This window comes from Sander lucioperca, chromosome 10 (assembly GCF_008315115.2).
Source record: "Sander lucioperca isolate FBNREF2018 chromosome 10, SLUC_FBN_1.2, whole genome shotgun sequence".
Classification (NCBI taxonomy): Eukaryota; Metazoa; Chordata; class Actinopteri; order Perciformes; family Percidae; genus Sander; species Sander lucioperca.
This window is the reverse complement of record NC_050182.1, coordinates 21,279,624-21,304,968: the sequence shown is the minus strand read 5'-3', so window position 1 is coordinate 21,304,968 and position 25,345 is coordinate 21,279,624. Positions and strand designations below refer to the sequence as shown.

The window sequence follows — 25,345 nt, the reverse complement described above, 5'->3', positions numbered from 1 at the left end:
CAAGACACCCTTAGCTTTCCCCTAACTCTTATGAAGTTCCCTCATCTAATTTCATCCACATTTAGCATTCTTCCTTTGTTCAACTGCCTTTTCTGCACAAATTGTATAAAGGTTTTTTATGAATTTTCTTTTGGTACAGGAACATGCAAAATTGTTATGCAGGATTTTGGACTGTGTTTTCTGTATTTACACTCATTTAATATCTTATTTCTGACTGTTAATATTCAAAGAAATCTCTGAAAGTTGGTGAAAATCGTTTTGTGCAAGAGGATAGTCTTACCAGCTTTATTCAAATCTCCCAACAGAGCGATTGCACTTTTGTACTAGCCGATGTCTCCGTCATGTCCCATAGTATTTTATAAAGAACCTTATAGCAATTTTTCCCCAAGCCATTAGTGTTACAGTGAGCTCGTTTTACAAGCATGTTTTTTTTTTTACCTTATCTTGTATTTAAATTCACATTCATTATGGGACAGAGTTCAAACAGTTTTAATAAAACATAATAAATGAACTCAACCAGCGTGAACTCGTATGCTGTTTAATGAAAATGGTAATTTAAGAAACATTTATAGTCTTCCATATTTTAACCTCATTGCAGTGGCATTCCCAGAAGCATAGATAATATTACCCAAAGCCTGCTGTCTATAAAAGATATAGCTGTTATGATTCAGGCCAGAACGAGCCTCCTGGTGCTCAGTTAGATGGAGGAATATGAGGAAGTAAACTGAAGAAATCTGATCCATAAACTGGCTTTAAAATCCTCCAATGTGTTGAAGTTATGTTACTTTATATTTAGTCTCATTGTCTTTTAGCTTTTCTGTCTAAATCAATCCAGCAACTAAAAAGAAAAATTGACACTCATCAAGAATAAATCTATTTGCATTCTTTAGTCTAAATTAGATAACCTGAAGATAGTGTCAGTACAATAAAGGCTGTGTGATGTTTGGACACTGAAACCAACAAGATGAATCTATTGTCCTTTTTTTACTTTTTTCTTTAGAGATTATTTTTGTGGCATTTTAGGCCTTTTATTTGATAGGACAGCCTAGACATGAAAGGGAAGGGGGAATTCAGTTTTTCAATTCAATTTTATTTATAGTATCAAATCATAACAGGAGTTATCTCAAAACACTTTACAGATAGAGTAGGTCTAGACCACACTCACAAATTCCAAAGACCCAACAATTCCAATAATTCCCCCAAGAGCAAGCATTTAGTTTTAACAGTGGCGAGGAAAAACTCCCTTTTAGGGAGAAACCTGGGACAGACCCAGGCTCTTGGTGGGCGGTGTTTGACGGTGCCGGTTGGGGGTGTGATGAACAGTGGAAATAATAGTCACAATAAAGATAATGGAACTATGACTAGAAATAGTAATATAGTAGTTCATGGCGTAGCAGGGCACTGCAGGGCGTAGCAGGGCACTGCAGGGCGTAGCAGGGCACTGCAGGGCGTAGCAGGGCACTGCAGGGTGTAGCAGGGCACTGCAGGGCGTGGTAGGGCATAGCGGGGCACTGCAGGGCATGGTAGGGCATAGCGGGGCACTGGAGGGAGTAGCAGGGCGTAGCAGGGCACTGGAGGGCGTACCAGGGTGTAGCAGGGCATAGCAGAGCGTCGAGCAGGACCAAGGTGCCACACTAATCAAAGGAAAACCACGGGGCAAGAAAACATAAGGACTCCGGGGAATGAGCTCCCCAGAGCTAAGTTAGTAACAAGCATTTCTGGGACATGAGTGCACACAGATGGAAAGAGAGAGGAGAGAGGAGCTCAGTGTGTCTAAAACTATACATGCAGCAAAGGGCCGCATGTCAGAACCGAACCTACAACCGCTGCAGAGAAGACTGAGCCTCTCTACATAGGACACACGCTCTACCATATGAGCTACCCAGTCACCACATCTGTTATCCCATTTAACTGACAAGTGGCTGGCAAAATTTACACCGAGATCTTTTATTGCAGGGTAAACGCTCTCATCCAGGGCAACCCAACAATGACACAGCTGACCTCGAGCATATTGCCGAGTTCCTCTGGGAGACTTAGATAAGATGCCCCTGAGCAGATAACAACCATGCATCGTAACCATTAGCCCAACGCAAATATGAGAGTCGAAAGTAACGGAGGGGGTGTTTATTCGTTGCCAAGTAATTGACTGAGCATTTCCATAATGGTGTTGTGTTTCCGGCTAGGCTAATGTGATCCCTATTAGTTCAGGAAACATACTGCAATCAGGCTCTGTGTGTGCGCCGCCAGACACAGCCAAGGAAATGAATTGGCAAGAAAGGAGAGATGAGGGACTGGAGGGGGGAGAGATGTAAACAATGGTGAGGTCCAGACAATGGGACAACCAGGGGAGAACAGAAGGGGAGATGATGAGTCATATTACTGCAGCGAACCAGGCCCTGATTGAAATGCCACTGCAGCAACTGGACTACAGTATATTGGTTTTATATAGTTTTTACTTTGAATCATTGTGCTAAACTGTAAGAAAACATAGACATGTTCTGTATTAAAGCTGCACCAGACATTTTTAAACACTGATAAATCTTATGCTGTTGCATATCCATAGGGTTGGGCATTGTTTTGATTTGAACAATTCTGATTCCAACTCCGATTCTTCCTTTCGATTCCGCTTCTAATCGGTTCTCGATGCCAATTCTTTGAGGAGTGTAATTGAAATGGGTCACATGCTTATTTCACAGATAAGAGGAACATTTTATTTTGATTCAATGGTGATTTACAGTTTTACCGGGCTTTATCAACGTAAAATAAAGCCAGACTTTAGAGCGCCGCTTACTGTGCTCCATGGCTCCAACAAGACAAGTGCCTGCAAATACGGTGGGCGCCACGGAAACCAAAACTTGTGTGTTAAATTTGGAACCGATGATCAGATTCGAAATCGTAATTTTTGAAACAATTCCAAATTGGAACCGGTACTCGATGCCCAATCGTACATATCAGTGAACTGTTCCCTCTTTAAGCGTACGCCGGCAAGTATCAATACAGTCAACATACCTGGCAACAGAAATTGATTTAGACAAAAGGGTATTGCCTACATTATCTCAGCTGTTGAGTACCCACGATTCAGTCTGTCTGACTCTTTATTGAATGTTTCCGAGGCGTATTGGAAAAGAAACCGGCCATGCTTTGCTCTAAAGTATTTGAGCTATACTGTTGCGTGGCTGGGGTTGTTTTCTTTCCTCTACTTCTTCATGGCTGTTACTGATTTAGCTGCATTCTGGGCCAGCTAGTCCTACCTCTGATCAATACTCCACTTCCCCTGCTCACACTCTGGATTTCATCCAGGAACCAGCAAAGCCGATATCTGTATTTACCTTCTCTTCTTGTCATTCATAAACCCAGCGTCAGGGAGAGTTGAATTGTACATCTAAAACAGTTTAGATTTGAGAGTAGAATTTACTCTATTTGCGTCAGCTGGGATAGCATTTGGCCTGTTGTGTTTGCAGTTGTTTGTGTTACCAGTGCACCTGATACATGCTTAGCTCATCTTTGTTTTGTGTGAAATAGCCTCTGTCAGCCCTGACCTTAAAGCTATGCGTTTTGGGGCCAAACACCCCTGTGTCATTGCTGTTTTACGACCGGCAGCTCTCAGCAAAAGTGCACACCCGAGCACCGGCGATACTTGCTGTCCCTCTGTCTGTGTGAGGGATTCGCCTCAACCCATTACATGCTTGGATGCTGATAGTGTTTGTCAGGATGCTCTGCACGCACAGAGACAATTAAGCTGAAACACAAGGCTGGCTTAATGAAGCTCGGCAGGAAAAACATCCTCAAACAAGGTTGTTTTGCCATAGAGATGGACGTAGACAAGGTCCATTCATGTCAGGAGGAACCACATGGCTCCACTGGTGCATTGTTGTGGTGTAGGTGTATGCATTGGTGACAATGCAGAAAAAAACAGAAACCATACAAATAAGCTAACAATGAATGAATGCTACACTCTCCATTTTAGACTAGTGCACTTAGTCCCATGCAGACCTGCCTTTTCTGTAATATGTAACGTTACAATTTCACAGCCAATCTGAGTCATTTCAACCCTTTTTTTTTTTTTTTTTAGAACATAGTTTTGAGGACTACATTGACCATTTTTTCATTATATTTACATTTCAGGTCTGAAAAAGAGGTAAGAAGAAGCAATTTGCTTGCCTGGTTCCTACTCCTATTCTAAACTAATCATTTCAATTCAGTTTTATTTATAGTGTCAAATCACAACATGAGTTATCTCAGGACACTTGACAGATGGAAAGGAAAAACTTCCTACAGGCAGAAACCTCAGACAGACCTTGACTCGTGGCGGGCTGGATGAATGAAAGTACATTGCCAAGACAAGCCTGATCTGCTGCTGTTTGTCAAAATACCTTCGCTACGGGAAACGATAAGAACAACCTCCGAGCTAGCAAGCTAACGTTACTGTATTGTCAACAGTTAACTTCATTTAATATTTTCTGTGGTGTTTTCTTAGCGGGGTGCAAATGTTCCACCAAAACAATTGCTTTCCCGAGACTATTTTGCAGAGCCACCGTCGCTGTGTCTGGAGGATGGCTCCGCCCTAGATGATTGTGATTGGTTTAAAGAAATGTAAACAACCCATTTTTTTTCCTCCTATCCTAGAATGTATCTGTGGTATAGCCAGACCTACCTACCTAGTCTATATCAAAAAACTCACGGTTCGGATTGTTTCTCGGATCAGAGTCACGGATCGGATCATTTTTCGGATCAGCAAAAAAAAAAGACAAGACAAATAAACATAAGTTTTGTCTTTTAATTTATTAACCTATAAACACACCGATAGCGTTTGTGATGGCTTTAGCCCGGTCTGATTGTGCAACAAGGGGCTGCCGCGGTGATAAGCGGTTGTTGAGCAGCTTTCGTTTTCACTCCTGTCAGAGAAACACCGGGGTGATGTCTCTTCAAATGCGTGGCCACGCTTGATGTGTTTCCACGGTCATATGGCTTTCTTGTGCCACAGTGCCTACACACCGTCACGGTTTTATCCACCAACCTCTTTCCTTCATCATTATATTTGACAGGGAAGCCAAAATGCTCCCATACAGGGGATTTAAATGACGCGGGGCGTTCAAGCTCCTCCATTCCTCCGCTTGCCATGACCACGCTGTGTGTGGACTGAACATGCGCACAACTTTTTTTTTTCAGAAATCAATCCGCGGATCACGTGTGTGCCGAATTGAAGATATTGATCCGAATGGATTACGGATCAATGACGATCCGTTGCACCACTACTATATACACAACGTTCCACTTACGCCGGATGTCCCTCATTTAGGCCTTCGTTACTTTCCTCTTTCTTTGGGTTGGCATTTTAAACGTTTTTTGGATTTGTGAGGACTATGGTTAACTGCTCCTCAGATCTCTGCAGGGTAAATCCAGACAGCTAGCTAGACTATCTGTCCAATCTGAGTTTTCTCTCGCACGACTACACGTTCCACCAAAACAAGTGGGCCATTTTTAAGTGGCGCCGTTGTTCCGTCTGGAGCTTAGCACCGCCCAAGACGATTGTGATTGGTTTAAAGAAATGCCAATAAACCAGAGCACGTTTTTCTCCCATCCTGGAATGCTGTATGGACTAGCAATGTGAGACTAATACTAATCTAATCCATCAATACATAAATTCCATAACCCACTTACCGCCCCAGCATCCATCCCCACAGCTAAACCCCTATATTCATCCTCTTCTTGATCCATAATCAGCATCACTACTTAATATTGAGTGAAACAGAGATTGGAAAAAAAAAGAAAATAACAATATCGCCATAATGGTGTTTTACATTCCCCTGTCTCATTTCTGTACCTCGCAAAAACATTTTAGAATATATCTTTTTAAACTGTCTGATATTTTCACAATACTTTGTTTGATTTCTTCCCCCAGTCCAATCCACAAAACCACCCCACATATTGATATGCACTTTTAAGCATAGTGCGAACACAACGTTGTTTAAAATTCCATTTTCCTCTTAAGTTATAAGCCTACACAGCCCCTAAGGACATGACAAATCTAAAGTTTAGTTTCATGTGCTCACGTGAAACTTTCATGTGCTCACGTGAAACTTTTGTGTGTGCACGCAAAACTTGTGTGAGCACATGAAAGCCGTATATTGATGTAGCCTGGGCCATGACAGTGAGAGCTAGAGAAATGACTACAGTACAGGAGTTAGTTGCACTATATTTTAATCTAGGTCTTCATTATAAGGACATTGCTGCTTTGCTTGCATGTCGTCACCATTATATTGTTTCGATACGACATTTAAAATGGATTTTAAAGTCTTGTAATCTGTTCCGGAGCAAGGGATACAGCGATTTGGATTGGGCAGTTACTTTCATTTATGAACAGTTACAAACATCTGGCCAACTCCACAGGTGGATGTACACAAAATGCAAGGAGAATGGATTAAACATAAGGAAAGACGATGTTCGATTAATTATACGAGAAAAGGGGTGTTGAACGGGACATTCTAAAACTCTTAACGTGAAAAAGCTTAACATGGTTTAATGTGCCTAAACAATGATTACCAAATTTATATATTTATATATATTGCTCCTCATAACCACTGAAAACTGTCCAAAAATCTAACCCAAAGTCCAATTATTATGGACGTTATCTGACATTAAGCATTTGTGCTTCACATTTTCAGCAAGGCAGCGGCGCGGCTGTGGGTTGACTCTCCATGGTTCTCATGGGCTTTATAAGTTTTAGAATGTCCCTGTTGAACTCAGAGTGAGGAGGGGGGGCATGAATTTCAAAACGCCGCACCAAAAGTTTAGCTACGTGTTCATCGGGTCCTGCGACACCAGCCTGAGCCTCCATTTCAACATGAATGAATGAAAAATAGCAATGCATGTTATCAAAATTCACAACTAATGTTCTAACAGACTATAACTACTCGAGATTCTGGTCTTCAGACTTTGCTCTAATTTTCGGGACAACTACGGCAGGATTCGGGATTCAGGACAACTGCTTGGATTTTGGGACTGTCCCCAATTTTTCAGGACGTCTGGTCACCCTAGTAGACTCTTATAACAAATTGAAGCCTTTTGGCATCTATATAAACTCATCTTTAGCCGCCATCCTTTCTAACCGGAGTTCTTTGCTGCAGTGCTGCTGACTGTGGGACTGGCTCTGTTCATAACAGCGCAAAATGGGTTTCAAAGCGGCGCACATGAAAACAAATCTAAAGTTTAGTTTCATGTGCTCACGTGAAACTTTCATGTGCGCACATGAAAAGGTTTTGGGTGCGCACATGAAAGTTTCATGTGAGCATATGAAACTAAACTTTAGATTTTTTTTTTTTGCTCATGTCCCCTTAGGGGCTCCGTATAAGCCCCCTCTCTGTCCAAGACATTTTTTTGTATATTGCCAGGAAGTAAATTATGTCTTGCTTTGTACTTGTTGTGCTGTCTTAAAATTGCACCAAATCCCTGAATTTCAATGCACGTGTCTTTAAAAATGGATTGGTAGTGTGGTCCGGATATCCAACATTGTTTACTATCCTCATGGCTCTTCTTTTGTAGTATGCACAATGATTGTAGGGTGCTTTTGTAGGTGTTGCCCCATACCTCCACACAGTAATTAATATATAGTAATACAAGTGAACAATACAAAGTGTACAATGCTTTATGATCCAGAATGTGTCTTGTTTTCACAGAACGGCAATGCGCCAACTTTGCTCAGACTTATTTTATGATTCCAGGTTTCCAGCAGATATCACACATTTATTTTCATTTACTTTAATTTCAGTTATCTAAAACATATTCTAAATATGAAATGGAGCCATACCACATCTGCTAAATGACAGATTAAAGGCATTTAAAAGGAGGAATGAAATTGTATGAGCTTTATGTGACTGAGTTATAGAAATAAACAAACAAATCTTGATGTGGGTGCATAAAACCTAACCAAGTTGCAAAATTGGTCAAGCAGAAAACCTGAGTGTGCTGCACATAACATACTCTACTAGCTGTGACTTAAAAATCCATTTCATTTAATTCAGTTTAAGCTTACAATGCACCGCTCACCAAAAAATTGCTGCAATCATTTACCATGTATCGTTGCCATTGCAAAGAAGTGTGACTGTGACCGTTGTAGCAGACCAGCTCATTCTATTTCTAGGGTCAATGCACAGTGCTGCGTGCCATTTTCTTTTTGAGCTAGTCAAATGACCACAGCAAAACAGTCAATATCCATTCTAATCTCATTCTATTTCTATGAGTTTAGGTGTATCTTTGCAGCGAGTGACAATGTCAAAGCCAAATATCATCTGTATACATATTTTGCATAGAACACGAAAGCTGTGGGTGTCTGCCTTCACACTTTACAGAACAATTGAGAAGAAAAAAACATCCAAATGCAATGCCACATGGCTTAAATGAGACATTAGTCAGATGCACCTAATTTCATGTGGTACATCCTAAAAAGACTATGTAGCAGCTAATGAAAATGCCAATATCACTATGGCAACATGCTCCCAGTGACAAAGCTAGCATGCTTATGTTTAGTTTGCCATGATAGCCAAATTAGTTTACCGTGTTAGCATGCTAACCTTTGCTAATTAGGACACAGTAAAGACAAGGCTGATGGGAATGACATTCATTTGCAGCTATTTGGTTAATAAATTAGACAAATCAAAAATGTGATGTAAAAGAGTGCTCTGCTAACGTGTTTGCAGGCTAGATAGCCAATTAGCTGGTCAGCTGCAGCCCATTGAACAGCATGTAAACATACCTGCAATTAACAGTGTGGTCTGTTTGGATGCCAACGCAACACATGGAGACAGAAAAATACCTTTTTTTCCTTCCTTTTTAAATAATTTAAAAACTAGAAGAAAAAAAACATTATGCAAAAAACCATTTAAAACCACAAATGTCAGCCTCTTGGTGGTGCTGGAGGAGAAAGTTGGGATCACCAAAGTCATTAGGGGACCATGGATATCTGCACAAAATTCCATGGCAATCCTTATAAAAGTTGAGACATATCAGTTTTGAAAATGTTTTTACATTTAAAGCAGTACACCACTTTTTTTTTTTTTTTTTGGTAAGATTATTTTTTTGGGCTTTTCCACCTTTAATTTTTGACAGGACAGCTAGGTGAGAAAGGGGAGAGAGAGGGGGAAGACATGCAAGAAATTGTCACAGGTCGGATTCGAACCCTGGACCTCTGCGTCGAGGTATAAACCTCTCAGTATATGTGCGCCTGCTTTACCACTAATCCAACCCGGCCACGCAGTACACCACATTTAAACAGGTTGTGTTTTTATGTGCATTTCATACCGGTATGGCAGCAGGGGGGCGTTAATGAGATGAGAAATACCTCGCCGTAAAGGGCTGCAGATAGATGCACTGACAGCCAATTATTATAAAATATTTCATTTCATTAAAGTGAACTGTTTATCTAATCTGAGGGAAAATTCGGAGCCCAGGGAGTGCAGAGAGACAATTTAAAAGAGTCACATAATTTCCTTTTCCATTGCTTTTGAAAATGTGACTCCTCCTTCCATTCGTCACAGTGTTTCAGGGTTTAAAAATGACTACACAGAGTGCTTTACCAAACCCAGCACTCCCCTTAGAAAAATAATAACAAACCCTTAAGCTTTCAAGGGTCTATACTGAACCAAGACAAAAACTGAAAATGCATTTAGACCTTATTTGGGATCATGAGGCAAGCTTTACTTGCCAGTGGGTTTAAAGTAAGCACGAACCAATGAATTTCTTATCCAAGCAATATACAGTAAAAGGAAGAGCAACTTGAAGTTAAGAAAGAGGAGAAAGAAGAGGAGCAGTAGGAGTAGCCATCTTGCAATAATGTGTGAACACTCCCAATTCGGAATAAAGGGAGGTATTCCTTTTTCTTATACCGCTAGCATTGAGTGAATGCAGCATTAGTACAGCCTCACAGAGCTGCAAGCATCGCTGTAGTTTTAGTTGGATTAAAATGTGTTCGTACAGATGTAGCCACCCTCGATGGCATTTGAAACTGGTGACAAACTGTTGACGACAGCTTTTACCCTTATCTGAGATGTGTGTTTTTGTTTGGCTTCTAACAGTGAGACTACTCTAATCCTTAATCCAGCTAATTGCATTATCGAACGCACGTCATACATTGACAGTAATGCAATGTCATAACAATTCATCTTAACTGCAGGCTGTATTTAAAATCGTTTCATGAAGAAATAATATGAAGAATATAAATAAGTTATTTTTATAGAATAACGTAAGGCTGGGCGATATATGAAAAATCACCAATAATGTGGATACAAGGACTAGGGCTGAATCTCATTTCTCTGTCTTACCCCTTCCCCTTAGCTTTGCGCGTTCACGTGAGAGTAAGGGCTATCCCAATTCTTGTTTTGATTGAGGGGTAGGGCTAAGGGGAAGGGGTAGATACCCCTTAAAACCAAGCAAAGTTGCAAGCTTACTTGAAACCGAGGGGTACCCAGAATACACTGCACAACCGGCAACAATGGCGGCCAGATCAACCAGAGAGTCCCATAAATGTAAGTATTTTCGGCTTAAATAATTGATTTAAAAATCACGACAGTCTTGTTTTGTGCTCTACACAGTCCTGTACATATATATTTGCAACCATGTTCTTAATTGAAACGTTTTTAAAAAATCGCTAGTTTGCTAGGCTAACGTTACATTGCTTATTTGAACAACAGTCCCGCATTTCTCTGCCTTGAATGGACTCCATACATGTCTACAGTTTTAACTAAACACCATTAGCAGTGAATTTCGTTTGATATCAGTGCATAACACTACTTGCTTTGGAGACATCGGTACGTGCTTTACATATACCGTCCTGTATCACACAGGGACGCCGGAAGAAACCCAGCAGTTGATTTTTTTTATGTGTGTGTGTGACATGTAAGTTATGGTTCTAATAGTTGATAATGGTTCTGTAATATAATATATTTTTATATAATGTTTTTGCCTGTTATGTTTACTTTATTGGGCAATAAAGACAGATTTTTGTTAACAAAGAAAGTGTTTCTGAACATCAATGACATTCAAAACGGTGATAACTGAAACAGATATACAACACACCATGCAGTGTGTAAAAAAAAAAAATATTTATTGCATACAGACCTAAGTAGTACACAGATAAGAACATCTGCACCACCACCACCAAAGTGAACATAAAAGAACTATAAAATATATACATGCTTATGACACTGTTGTCAAAACCCACGCAATCGACATACACACGCTTGCAGACGGCATCTTGGAAGTTTGTGATCAATACCTCTGGTGATGTAGCAGCCAGCTAGCGATGATGTATGATGACGTTACCGTAACCAAGTGGTGTCTCATTTCATAGGGGTATGTTTTCACCCCTAGCCCTTATCACTCTGTTTTGAGGGACAAGGGCTAGGGGTAAGGCGAAGGGGTAGGGCAGGGGTCGTCAACGTTTTTTAAACCAAGGACCCCTAAACTGAAAGAGAGACGGAGCAGGGACCCCCTACTACATACTGTATGTTGTATAAAATTAAGTTGCATATTAAACTGGGCCTACAACAAAGTGTAGGGCGGCCTAAATCCTTATACATACCTGTTTAGTGCATAGAATACTAAGCTATTAAAATAATTATTGTGAGCATGATTTTATAAATCTTTAAATGTTGCACATACTGTACATGTGGCACAGTGAATCCTCAGGATGGACTCTATCTGTGGATGGCTACCTTAGTGACTACCTTACCTATAGGCCAGTAAGCCTATCATCAGTGGGGATTTATATTTGCTAATAATATGTTGGATTCATGTTAAGACATTTTAAATTGATAGACATCTGGAATAGAAAAAAACCTTCAAAAATGAACTATAATTTGGTGGCCCCCCTGCAGGGACTATGAGGACCCTCTAGGGGTCCCGGACCCCCTGTTGAAGATCTCTGGGGAAGGGGAAGGGGTAAGACAGAGAAATGGGATTCAGCCTAAGTCTGGTAAGTTCAAAAAATGACATCACTTTACTGAAATGCAGCCTTTAAAACCAGGAAAAGACAACACTTGTGTCATATCCCGATATTATGATGTCCAAAATTTAAGACGAATAAGAATTTCTGTGGCTGCTTGTCTGTGAAGTTATCAGCGGTGAATCATTGAAGCCACAAAGTTGGCTGCTGCACTGCCTTAGATTACTTACAGAAGTGAGTACATCCGTGGTTTTCATGTCACCTGAATGAATTATCAGATGTTCCCAGTGGCGCACTACTTTGTTAACCTTTACGCCTGCTTATTCAGCTCTCCTCTGCTCCTTGCCAGTGTGTAGTAAAGAGGAAACGCACTCCAGGTGTTATAAATTAGATGTGTATATGCCGGTGTGTATAACTGAGGAGGAAAGAAGGTAGATGGGGACGAGCTGGTCGTTTTAATCACCCCATTCTCCTTCCCTTTCCTTCCCTCTGGCCCTCCACTCATCTCATTACAGGCAGGAGAGGGTGAGAAGTGAGGCCTGCGTGGACCTCGGCATTAATTATTGAACCCTATCTTTTTTTACTCCAGCTCCTCCTCCACAGTCTCTATTAACCCCCAGCTAGGTATAGCACACACATCTAGAGAGACCCAGTTTGGGGATTTAACCATTCAGAGACGGTGCTACTTAATAGCCTGCATGTGACACGTTTGCCTACACAAGCAGTATATAGTTCTCCTTTTTAATTGCATTTTAATTGTGCCTCGTCGCTCCAGTTGAGCTTTGGTGCTAATTAATTCCACTCTGTTTTTAAATCGCCGCTCTTGTGGCGAAGTAAAGCAAATAATTATCAAAGCTGACAGTTGACTTCATGCATTGTGTTTGTCATGTTGGCTTGTTTATGCTCTGCTCATTGCTAGGGCTGTACCCAAAACCTTTTGTTGTTTTTTTAGCTTCGGTGGCAGCGGCACCTGAAGGCATCTTTATTTCACGGAAAAAGATGGAAAGAAAAGAGATGAAGCGACTGCTTTGTTGCTGCAGGAAACCTGTTGTCACACAAAATCCTGGGCACCCTTCATTTAAAGCTACAGACACAGAAATGGCACGTCCTAAGGAAAGTTCATTGTGGGACTGGCTCTAGGGGCTGTAATTCTGCACCAAGGCTGGATTTCGGGAAAGAGACTTCAGATACAGTATTAGGGGACCACTAAGGTCTATATAAAAGAGACTTCAGATACAGTATTAGAGGACCACTAAGGTCTATATAAAAGAGACTTCAGATACAGTATTAGGGGACCACTAAGGTCTATATAAAAGAGACTTCAGATACAGTATTAGGGGACCACTAAGGTCTATATAAAAGAGACTTCAGATACAGTATTAGGGGACCACTAAGGCCTATATAAAAGAGACTTCAGATACAGTATTAGGGGACCACTAAGGTCTATATAAAAGAGACTTCAGATACAGTATTAGGGGACCACTAAGGTCTATATAAAAGACTTCAGATACAGTATTCACCTAATAGTGTAAAGAGACTTCAGATACAGTATTAGCCTAATAGTGTATCTGAAGTCTCTTTTATATAGGCCTTAGTGGTCCCTATTAGGGGACCACTAAGGCCTATATAAAAGCATCCAAAAAGCAGCATGTCATAGGACCTTTTTAAATATTTGAATATTCGGATCCGGGCCTTGTCATTGCCTCCTGCCGTGCCCGGTCGATTTGAATGGCTCAATTGAAGGCCAGCTAATGGAGGTTGTTGAGGCCAGTGTGGCCAAGGCATTCAGACAACTTGAAGGCAACCTGACTGTGATGCTGTCAATCTCACTGTTATCTCCTTCTGTCCCCGTCCCCTGTCTTTTTCTTTTTGCTTTGTGTGTGTGTGTGTGTGTGTGTGTGTGTGTGTGTTTTCTGCAGGTTTGAAAAGTCAACATCAAACCTCGACCTCCCAAAGCCTCTGAGCACGAGGAAGAAGACGCTGCCAAGATGTTCAGCACCAAAAGGTCAGCACAGTGTCACTTTTGATCTATTCTTATCCACTCAAAATAAAAGCCCGGCAGAAATCTCCGAGCGTTTTCACACGGCTTCTGCTCATAATAGCTGACATTTTATGGTCAGCGGTGTTCCACGGATGACTTTGTATTTAAAAAGACATTCATGTGCAGAAAGGTGATGGTTGATTTCAGGTCAAAACACAAAAAAAAACATTCCCCTTCATTGTTTTTTTTTAGTATAAAGTCTGTGAATTATATAATTATATACACAATATCTTTACCCATATATGCTTTTTAAGCTATCAGATTTCTAAATGGAAAGGCCCCAGAGAACCCTTTAAACTGAAGTGTAAATACTCTCACAAAGCGTTCGTAGGAAGATTAGGAAACCCAGTTCACAGTCCTCCTTGGTTGTGTGTACATTCTGTATTTTTTTATGTGACTTGTGGTAGCGCACAGTCTGTATAAATCATGTATCACTTTGGTGCTTCTGGTTGTTGACTGTGAGGTAGAAGTGGTCACACTGCTTAGCCAGTATGTGTGAGGTGGATCAAAACAAAAGACTTTGGGTTGCTTCTTCTTCAATGTTGTTTTAATCCTAGCTGAAAGAGTTCAGTTTGGGTTTGGTTTATATTTAAGTGCCTTCCGCTCATTTTCCTTCAGTACTACGTCTGGGTTTGCGGTATATGCTGCGTTCATAGACATCGGAAAAACATTTTTCCGAGTGAAAACGTCACCATTCACCATCCACGTCCTGTGGGAATCAGAGGTGGTGACACGTTGACAACTGACGTTTGATGTAGGCGACTTTGGTTCACTGAACATATTTCAATGACAACAAACTGTTTATTGTGGACAAACGCTTCTGCCAAGAAACATACACAGACATAACATGTTTCAAATTATTCATAAATAGGCCCATGTATAAAGAACACCAACTTATCCGTGTCCTTTCCCGTCCGTTGTCCTGCAGATAACACAAACAAACACCTGTCCATGTGCTGTTTGTATGCTCGTATAAGAAAACAGCAGCAAATCTTTTGTTATTGTGGCCTCCATGTTTTCACCACCTGATGCTCTAGGCTACGGCCAACAGCTGGTGGCAGTCATGCAACAAGTTGTTATGCCAAACGCAAATATAACAGAAGAAGAAGAACACGCATCCCGACCATGTGAACGCTGCCAGTTGGAAAAACAATGTAATCACGGGGGCGGTCCCTGTTATTCCCAGGTGGCATGAACGCAGCAATATTCTTGGGTTTTCTCCAATCAAATTTTAACAGGTCTAATCAGCGAACAGAGGGAGTGGCTGAGAACGATGACGTTGAGGTTCGGTAACCTTCGGCGAGTTCCGTAATGGTGGCGGAGAAAGATGCGAGCGAAGCCATTCGGTCCGTTGTGACAACGCTGCCGAATATCCAGAAGTTAAAGCCCGAGCAAGAACAATCTTTGCTGAGTTGTGTTGTGATGATGTTGTGGCCCTCCTCCCCACGGGGTTCGGGAACAGTTTGATTTTCCAGCTCACTCCGTTAGTGGTGAAGGAGTTGGCTAAGGCTAACGCTAGCGATGCTAAGCCGATAGTTGTTGTCGTCTCCCCTCTTGTTAGCCTGGTCCTACCATATAGTACGTAGAAAGGTGGAGCCAGGCTACCAGAGTGGCTCTGGGCAGATCCAATAGTTTTAAACTTCAACAGGGTACCCGTTGAAGTGCATGCTTATTACCAAATTTTTTAAAGCTTATTCTGTTCTCACAGCCTTTATCTTTATAACCTAGGGAGGTCCTGTGCAGAAATTGCAGCCTGCTTCCCTGTAGTTTTTCAACAGGAAATTTCAGTTGGTTAAATTCATGTGTAGACGACCCATACTAGGAAGAAAAAAACATGTAAAAAAAAAAAATCGATATAATTTATTTAGATGTCTTTTGAAAATGTGCACACATTTTCATAAAAAAATGACATTTCAAATATAGTTTTGTTTTACTACAACCTGGTGAGAAAGGAAGGTATCTGCAAGTGCAGCATATACAAGATACATGTTAATCTTTATACGTAAACATTAAAACGTCATCCGAAGACGGCGTTTTCAACCAGCTCGTGGAGCTAATGTTAGCTTAATTAGCTAGCAAGCGACAGCTGATAAAACATACCCGATGAGAAGGAGAAACACTAACTACTTTTAAACATTATCAAAGACTTGAATATCAACAGATTGGATATTCGCACACATCGCAACGCCGACCTTTTCAAGAAGCTGGTTGAAGGAATGAAAGAGAGATGCTGTGTTCACATGGTCCAACAAGTCCACCACCGCTGGAAAACTTTGAAAAAATCATATTTTGCAAACAGGAATATTAGTGGAATATTCACTTTCATTAGCCATGTAAACAGCTTAGTCGGAATATCGTCTTTTTCGGAATAAGGGCAACAACTGGAATATGATGTGCATGTAAACGTAATCACTGATGCGAAAAAATTTCAAGTGGCAATAATCTGCCCCTGGTAGCATTTTAAACCGCATATAGTACGAGAACGGGAAGCCTAACGGGCGTAGCAACATTAGCTAATGGGGAGGAACGTTCTCTGATCCGTTAAGGCCATACATATGTCAAAATACTTGCTAATATTCTGTTCATATTGAAATCTGTCTCTAAACCTACTTTACTCTAACCTAGTAAGGACTTAAAAGTTGATGAGTTGATAAAGGCACAACGCATGCAGTCCCCAGCCATAACTAAAGAGAGAAATTCAAACCGAGGCTTGTCTTCTGAAATGAATTGACAAAGAGGACTTGCCACTGCATTGGTAAGATGTTGATTGCAACTTTTCCTACACTTTGATAGTCATAGCTTCACATATATGCCAAATAAAGTTTGTTTAAGGTGTCTGTTGTCTGTCAGGACAGGATGTCCAAAAAAAGAATACAGGAATGTGTTTACAGTAGGAAGTTTCTGTTGTGGTTATGGGAGGATTATAAAGTATCATAATGTGATGGGGACTGAGTGTTGTCACAATGCCGCATCTATTCACCCGTCTCCTCGCTGTGTGTGTGCGTGTGCGTGTGCGTGTGCGCGTGTGTTCATCGTACTTGTGGGTGAGAAGATGATTAAACCAAGCCAGCTCTCCATATATAGTGAGCTGTGTCAGCACAGTCGGTGACACGGATACGCTCAAAATGACTCTAATAGGCTGCCATCTTAAAATTCAAAGACTCCAAAAGCTCATTCACATTTTTTGCTGAATAGGAAACAAAGCATTTTTCTCTCGCTAAACTGCTGAACCAAACATAAAGTGGGTGAGGAAATCTGTGTATCTGTCAGAGATTGCCATGTGCCGTTGTGGCTTTATCTGTGGGTTTTTAATATTGGCTTTTCTCTTGGGTTCCCTTGAGTCATTGCAAACAACACTTGCGTATATTACAAGAGCCAAATTAAAAGTCTTTCATTTAAAAATGTATTCAAACGTCTTAACGTAGCAGTTTAGCTTTGATTTGAATGGAATGAAGTGTGGAGCAGAGGCACGGATAATAAATCCAAAGCATTCAGACTATGTTTAGTGCTCTCTCCTCTGATGAACTGCTTCGCTATTATGGATAAACTGGGAGTGCACAAATCCACAGCTTGATTGTTTGTTTGTTTGTGTCTGCATGTGCTCATTAAAATGTAACTGGAGCACTGTTAATCCCAGTCTTTCATTCTGGATGAGAACATTATGAAGTGATCCACCATAGCTTTGATTTGGGTTACACGTTTAAGCTCTTACTTGCTACAGCTTCTGCCTGCTAGCATATATCAACTCCATAAAGAGGAGAGTTATGATTGTCCCTGAGTATTGATGACATTTGTAATGTTGTGATTGCTTAAGGCCTTAAGTTTCTTAAAGGAGAATTCTGGCGAATTTTTACGTTAATCTTGATCACTATAGCTACGCGAGTACTTTAGATAGAAAAAAACCCCGACCCGAATCAGTGCAGGTAACACGGTGAAGCTGCAGCTACGTGTACAAGCGTCCCCTGAGCTAAAACGGCAGTGGTCGGGTCAAGTTTTAGAGTGCCTTTGTGCCTCTTAACAGACACAAAATGCAATTAATATGTCTGTGCCACATGAACAGGGCCCTTACATGTCAACAAGATGCGTTTTCAACTCAGACATTGTTTAAATTCACCTACCCTGGTCCTTGTATCGATCCTGCCCGTAATTAGCTTGCCCTGCTAGCTGATAGCCGTTAGCCGTTAGCTGCTAGCTGCCGTCCAGTGAGTGTATTCAGACAGGCTTCTGTGATAATCATCCCAATAACAATCCACGGAGCGGCGGTGGTGTGTCTATGTCCTCCAGAGGACAGGTCATGTCTTGAAGTTTAAATAAACAGTAGTGCGGTAGTAGCTTTTAGCTGCTAGCTGCCCTCCGGTGAGTGTGTACAGCCAGATAGCCGTTAGCTGCTAGCTGCCGTCCGGTGAGTGTATTCAGCCAGGCTTTTGTGATAATCATCCCAATAATAATCCACAGAACGGCGATGGTGTTGCTATGTCCTCCAGTTACTGAAAGCTAGCTTTAGCTTGTGCTTGGAACAGCAAGTTCATCTGCCTGTTTCCCCTCTGTCTGTCTTGTTCTTTCCAACTAAAGTTCTTTGTCTGTATACTCGGGTTTGAATAAATAAGGACGACCATCAAACTCAAAAGGCTCTCCCGTGTGTTGTATATCTGCTATATTCTCCATAGTTAGGTTACGTTAAGCTTCTTCCCTTATAAACAACTCCGCTCTTCACACACTACGCTCCAATCTGCACACTACTGTTTACCTTTTCCTGCTACAGCTGAATTCCCAGGAGACAGCGCGATGCTACAGCTAAGCTTCAGTAACACTATTACTGTGCAAGCCACAGACATCGTTTATCCCGTTTCCATGTAGTTACATAGTCACTGATGTGGTCATAACCACTACAGTGCAGTGAAATAATCTAAACCTTTCGCTGCGAAGGCATGATCTGTCCTATCCAGGACATCCACCAGACCACCGGGCGCTCCGTGGATTGTTAATGGGATGATTATCACAGAAGCCTGGCTGAATACGCTCACCGGACGGCAGCTAGCAGCTAACGGCTATCTGGCTGTACACACTCACCGGAGGGCAGCTAGCAGCTAACGGCTACTACTGCACTACTGGTTTTTTAGGGGAGAATAAACTTCAAGACGTGACATGACCTGTCCTCTGGAGGACATAGCCACACCACCGCTGCTCCATGGATTGTTATTGGGATGATTATCACAGAAGCCTGTCTGAATACACTCACCGGACGGCAGCTAGCAGCTAACGGCTATCAGCTAGCAGGGCAAGCTAGCTATCGGCAGGATCGAGACAAGGACCAGGGTAGGTGAATTTAAACAATGTCTGAGTTGAAAACGCATCTTGTTGACACGTAAGGGCCCTGTTCATGTTGCACAGACATATTAATTGCATTTTGTGTCTGTTAAGAGGCACAAAGGCACTCTAAAATTTGACCCGACCACTGCAGTTTTAGCTCAGGGGACGCTTGTACATGTAGCTGCAGCTTCTCCGTGTTACCTGCACTGATTCGGGTCGGGGTTTTTTCTATCGAAAGTACTCGCGTAGCTATAGCGATCAAGATTAATGTAAAAATTGGCTGGAATTCTCCTTTAAGTTGACAAACTTTCACCATTCCGTTTCACTTGAAATGTTAGTGGATTTCTTTGTGGTCGGGCATGGTATTTCTTTTGTTTGCCTTGTCAGTAGCAAATAACAAGCTGCAGAGTTTTTCACCACAATCAAAAAATAGAGTAATTAATTTGTGTAAGCCGACTTGCAGCAACCTGTACAGCTGTGTCAGTCTCATTCACGCTTTTCATCACCATTTTTCACCAATTTTCTGTTGCTATTTTTCACAGATGTAGCTACTGTACTAATTCCATTTTTTCTATTTCTTATAATACTTTCTGTATATTTGTTCTCCTATGTCTATTTAATGTGTATTTGTGATTATTCTGACAGGAATTTCCCCAGTGTGGGATCTTATCTTACTCTAGGTAGTTATGTATGACAATGACAAACCCCGTTCTTAATCCCACCTGCAAAGTTCTTGTTAAATTGTTTCTCCGACCAGCAGAAATAGCAGTGGGCACAACACTGCACCTATTTCAACAAATCAGAGATATGTATAGTATTTAGCATTATTTCTAAAACACATCCCTTCCTACCACAACTAACACTCACTGAATTGCTTTGTTTAGTTGGGTCTGAAGGGAAGGTAATACAAGTGGTAATGTAGGTTGTAAACAAACTGCCAGTTAAACCATGTAATCCAAACCACTTGTTTAATTAAAATATAAGTGAATGCACCTCAGTTGTCTGTTACAATCTTCCGTTGTGAAATTGCATGCGCACCATTTAATCATAAACCAAATGGAGTTCTACGACAGACAGATTGTGTAATAATAATAATATTTGCCTTCATTTTCACTTCCAAAAAGGTAAAACTGTGGGCTGTTTACAACCGGTGTAAAAGCCAAAGCTACAACAACTTGACACATTGTTATTCACCGGTTATTCCCTTGATACTTCTGACTCCAGGCATTTTTGCAGAAACCTTTTCACAGGTGTTTTCAACGTTTGCTCAATGTCTATTTTTGTCATTTCTCCCAGCAGAAAGGTTTCATACATGGCTCCTGGCTCCTTTTGTTGTGGACCAGTGTGGGTGGACCTTGATTCAGTTCAGGACCTACAGGAATGTCGTTACCATGTTGTCAGCTATTTGAACTGACTATTTATTCCAACCTATGGTCTCCTTGTAACTATTCAAATCTACACTCCATCTGAGTAGTTCTGTTTTGTAGTTAATTTTGGTGACAATACTTGTTCAGTTCATACCTGAAATGGTGCAGACGTCGTGCAACTCCAGCTCAAATACACAGCACAGCCTCAGTTTGACCCCCGAGTTTCCACTCACCACTCAGCAGCATTATCTTCCCAGTGGAGGGGTTTGCTTGAATGACTGTAACAAAGAGTAATTTGATTTCCGTCCTCGGGTTGTCAGCCATGTAGGGTCATCAATTCAAAGTAGTTCCTCCCAGCTGTTTTTGGAAACAATCGGGACAGGGAGAGGAAATAACTGTCATGCCGACAGCAGCTCAGACCGAGATCATGGAGATGACGGCGTGCAGGTGTCACAACTGGATCAGTAATTGCCTTCAGTTGGGAGCTGTAATGAAATTACCACAATATGAGTCGGACTCATTAGTGGCAAAATGGCACATTTTAATCTGACGGAGTTGATGTTTAATGTAGCTTGACTGGGATGCGTGCTAAGCGTACATTGTGGGATGCCGATTATAGTGATACATTGTGGAAAGGTGCCTTCCTGTTGTGGCTGGCAGCCTCACTGGATGACTCATCGCAAACAATTCAAACAATAAAGAAAGTTTACACCTATTTATCTATCAGGTCATACACACTCTGTCCATGACATGTGCAGTATGTCCTTGGCATACTCTCGTACCGTGATGACACAGCGTGCATGTACCTGCACTTCTGCCCTCATCTATACAGTGATCAATATGTCACATATTCATCATGGTAGTTAGTAGGGGTGGGAAACAAAATCAGTTCACGTATGTATCATTATTTGTTTTTTGCGACGATTTTTAAAATTGATTCTTTTCCCTAGAATTTTTTTATTTATTTTTACCAACAATTCCCCTAAATATGTTCTGTTTATAAATATTGACTACATCATATACGTTTCCAGAAAAACAGGCTGAAATCAGAAAATGCAGAAAATCCATGCTATGTACTTCTGTACAAGTGAAATAAATGTCTGACTGACAGACATGTGATGTGCATTTTATTTAGAAAACAATCAGTTTTTATAAATGTCTCATGATATATTCTCTCTAGAAGTGTATTATTCAACTTTTATTTTTGTTAAAGAATGAAAAAATCGCAGTACTCAATACTTCTAGAATCACAATACAAATCGAATCGGCACCCATGTATTGTGAAAGAATCCAACTGGGACAAAAGCATATCATCCCAGCCCTATTTATCTATCAGGTCACACACACTCTGTCCATGACATGTGCAGTATGTCCTTGGCATACTCTTGTACCGTGATGACATAGCGTGCATGTACCTGCACCTCTGCCCTCATCTATACAGTGATCAATATGTCACATATTCATCATTGTAGTTAGGCTTCTGATGGCACGTTAGTAATTACAGACTTAACAAACTATCAGATCTGACATTGCCGCCGCCGCCCCGCCCCCCTCCCCCAACTTAACCTGACCTTCCTAAGGAGTAATCGGATATATGTCTGTAGCTCTGGGGCCTCATTTATAAAACTGCGACGAATTTGCATCAGAAGTGGCATATGGACAAAACGTAGGATGTGAGAACGCACAGAAATATTTGGATTTATAAAACCGTGCGCACACACATACCTACGCCGGATTCCCTTTATAAATCACAATTGACTCTAAATGTGGCGCAGCTTTGGCGGCTTCATGTCACACCCATAATTGCCCTTAAATTGTCACTGAAACGCCCCAAATTAATATTCATCCATACCAACAGCATGCGCAGAGAGCAAAACAAAGCAAAGGACTTTCACTCAATGTGAAGTTGTAGTTCTTGTTAGAGAGGTGGAAAAGAGGAAAATATGTTTGGAGGGCGCAGTGTGGGCATTACTAACGCCAAAAAAGCTGTAGAGTGACATGTTGCAGACGCAGTTAATGTAGTAGTACTGCATTTGATGCAAAAAAAACGGCTAGCGCTAGTCCGAAAGTGTTTATGCCACGGGACGCCGGAGCTGAACCCCCTTGAAGTGGGACAGGTGTCGGCACAGCACCGGCACAGCACCGGCACGGCGTGGTTTCTCCGAGTGCTCCTCTGTAACGCTGGGCCCAAAACAGCACAGAGATCCAACAGGACAGCTCCAGGAAGTCGGAACCGGCTCTGAGGCCACTCGTCCTCGTTTGCCAGCAAGTCTTCTTGCTGTCGGTCTCCATTTGCCACATCTCCCAACAGTGCAAAGCCAGCCACTGTGCATCATTATGCATGGCATTTCTTTTTTATACCCATCAATTAGATTGTATCTAAAAACCTAAAAGTATCGGAATAAATGACAAATAGTTCTGCGCAAGGAGCATGTAATTAGTAAAACTTTCTATTGTACCTTTCACAATGGTTAAAACATGCTTTAGACCTACAATAAAAACAAACATTTAAAACAAAAATAATGATCTAAAGCCATAAAAATAAACACTGTATAAAATACTATACTGTATATGATGACCATAGTTTTTCTTGATTGCTTTGACACAGCAGTCAACAGCACTCATGGTCAAAATGACACATTCTGTTTGCAAAAGGCTCTAACCGTGCCAAAACATTTCAAATATGCAACAAAAGACAATTTTGCCTTCAAACAACACAACTTGCAAACAAGTGTATGAGCTCTTCCAATCAACCATTACACAGTGGACAACAAAATACTAAATACAGCACTCGGTGGGAATCAGTGCACCATTGCTTGTCATTGTAGTCTATTACTCTACGTAGCTTTCATGCCAGTGACATTTATTGACAAATTTGACTTCTTGCAAAGAATTGGATCCAGAATCAGAAATGCTTTGATGCAAATTTTATTGATTCCATTGATCCTTATTTTGAAACTGTGGCTGAAAACTGAAATACTATAAATATTACACATAATACATGTAAACCAAAATAAAATCTATTAGAGTATAAGAAATACTTATACATATACATTACAGTAAAGTATAAAGATCTATTACTGTAGAGTATAAGAAATAGTCACTATTGATACTCAGTCTCTTCTGTCTTAGACCTCTTCCATCCATGTTGGCAAAGAACAACACAGACGCTGCACCTTTAAGGCCTGTAGACTGACTGTTAAAGAACAACACAGACGCTGCACCTTTAAGGTCTGCAGACTGACTGCTAAAGAACAACACAGACGCTGCACCTTTAAGGTCTGCAGACTGATTGCTAATTGAAGATTTGTGTGAAGGAGTGTCAAACAGGTGCTTCAGTGATTTCATACTGATGGAGGTAGTTTCTAATAGTTAGGAACAGATGCTTTCTGTTTGGTTACCATAGCTAAAACAATGGAGTTTGGACTGCTTGAATGACGTCCGTGTTAACTGTTCTGCAAAAGGGTGGTGAAAATGTGTCAATCCAATGAGAAAGGGTTAACACATTTGTAAGAGGTGTCTTCTGCTCTGCTGAGACAGTGATGATGAAAACCCAGTGGATCCCAGTTTCTTTAAGCAGGTCAAAGCAATCAAGAAAAACTGTAAAACGATGTGCTCTGCCAGACAGAGGCATCGAAAACAGCATCAGTGTATACATTATTTGTCCTGTTTATTGTATTATTCATGAGAATAAATTCCATAACATGCCAATATAATTACAGAACATTTGAGTTTTTTTTCGCAAATATATCTTCATTTGAGTTTACGATAGTATCTTGTTTTATTTTGTCTGTTTTTCACCGCAGATCGACCAAACAGGTGTTTTTGTAGGATATTAATTGTAAGAATGGCTTTGTGATTTCTTCATATCATCAATGAGAGGCAATATTTCGATTTATTTTACACAATGGTCTCAGTTCCACGTTTCATCTGCCATCTGTGTCGCCGTTTCTCATTTCACCCGTTTCTGTGCGTGTGCCTGGTCAGAGTGTCCGTGGAGGACCGCACATGTTCCCGTCAAATTAGCTTTTTATAAATCCCAATTATTGCGTAGAGAGCAGCATATGTCTTCTTTTGTGTGTACGCCACGTTTATAAATGAGGCCCCGGAGCTGTTGGTCGACCATCAAGGGGCCTTGCACTTGATTACTTATGTATGCAGAGAGAAGAAAATGGTGTCTGGGGAGTAGAGTGCATGCTGGGATTTGTTAACCCCCTGCAAAGGCCTGCTGATGTAATCATGATGAACAGGCTGCCATGCCGACTCTCCTTGGACCCACCTTGAAGGGTGTTGCAACAGCGGCTGTGACTCATTCAAAGATATTATCTGTCTTGCACTCTGAGGACTTTGTAAGGCAATATACATTAGGCTGGACAGTGCATGATTGATTTAGTTGAATGCCAAGCAAGTTTTTGAATTTAATAAGAGAGGTTTCAATACCATTTTTTTCCTTTTCCAATACCGATCTGAAATCGCGTATCAGCCAGTACCGATGTGCCGTTGTATGGCTGGCTCAGGTTTAACTAGAGCTGGGCAATATATCGATATTATATAGATATCGTGATATGAGACTAGATATCGTCTTAGATTTTGGATATCATAATATCGTAATATGGCATAAGTGTTGTCTTTTCCTGGTTTTAAAGGCTGCATTACAGTAAAGTGATGTCATTTTCTGAACTGACCAGA

General features: G+C 41.1%; 1 protein-coding gene across 1 annotated transcript in view; it reads left to right on the top strand.

Moving 5' to 3' along the window:
- The window catches only part of oxr1a (oxidation resistance 1a), a 251,348-nt gene that overhangs the window by 13,113 nt on the left and 212,890 nt on the right, over positions 1 to 25,345 (top strand). Inside the window, exon 2 of the mRNA XM_031322650.2 lies at positions 13,858 to 13,943. Within this exon, the coding sequence (XP_031178510.1) occupies positions 13,927 to 13,943 (17 nt within the window). The 5' untranslated portion in view covers positions 13,858 to 13,926. The remainder of the gene's footprint in view (positions 1 to 13,857; positions 13,944 to 25,345) is intronic.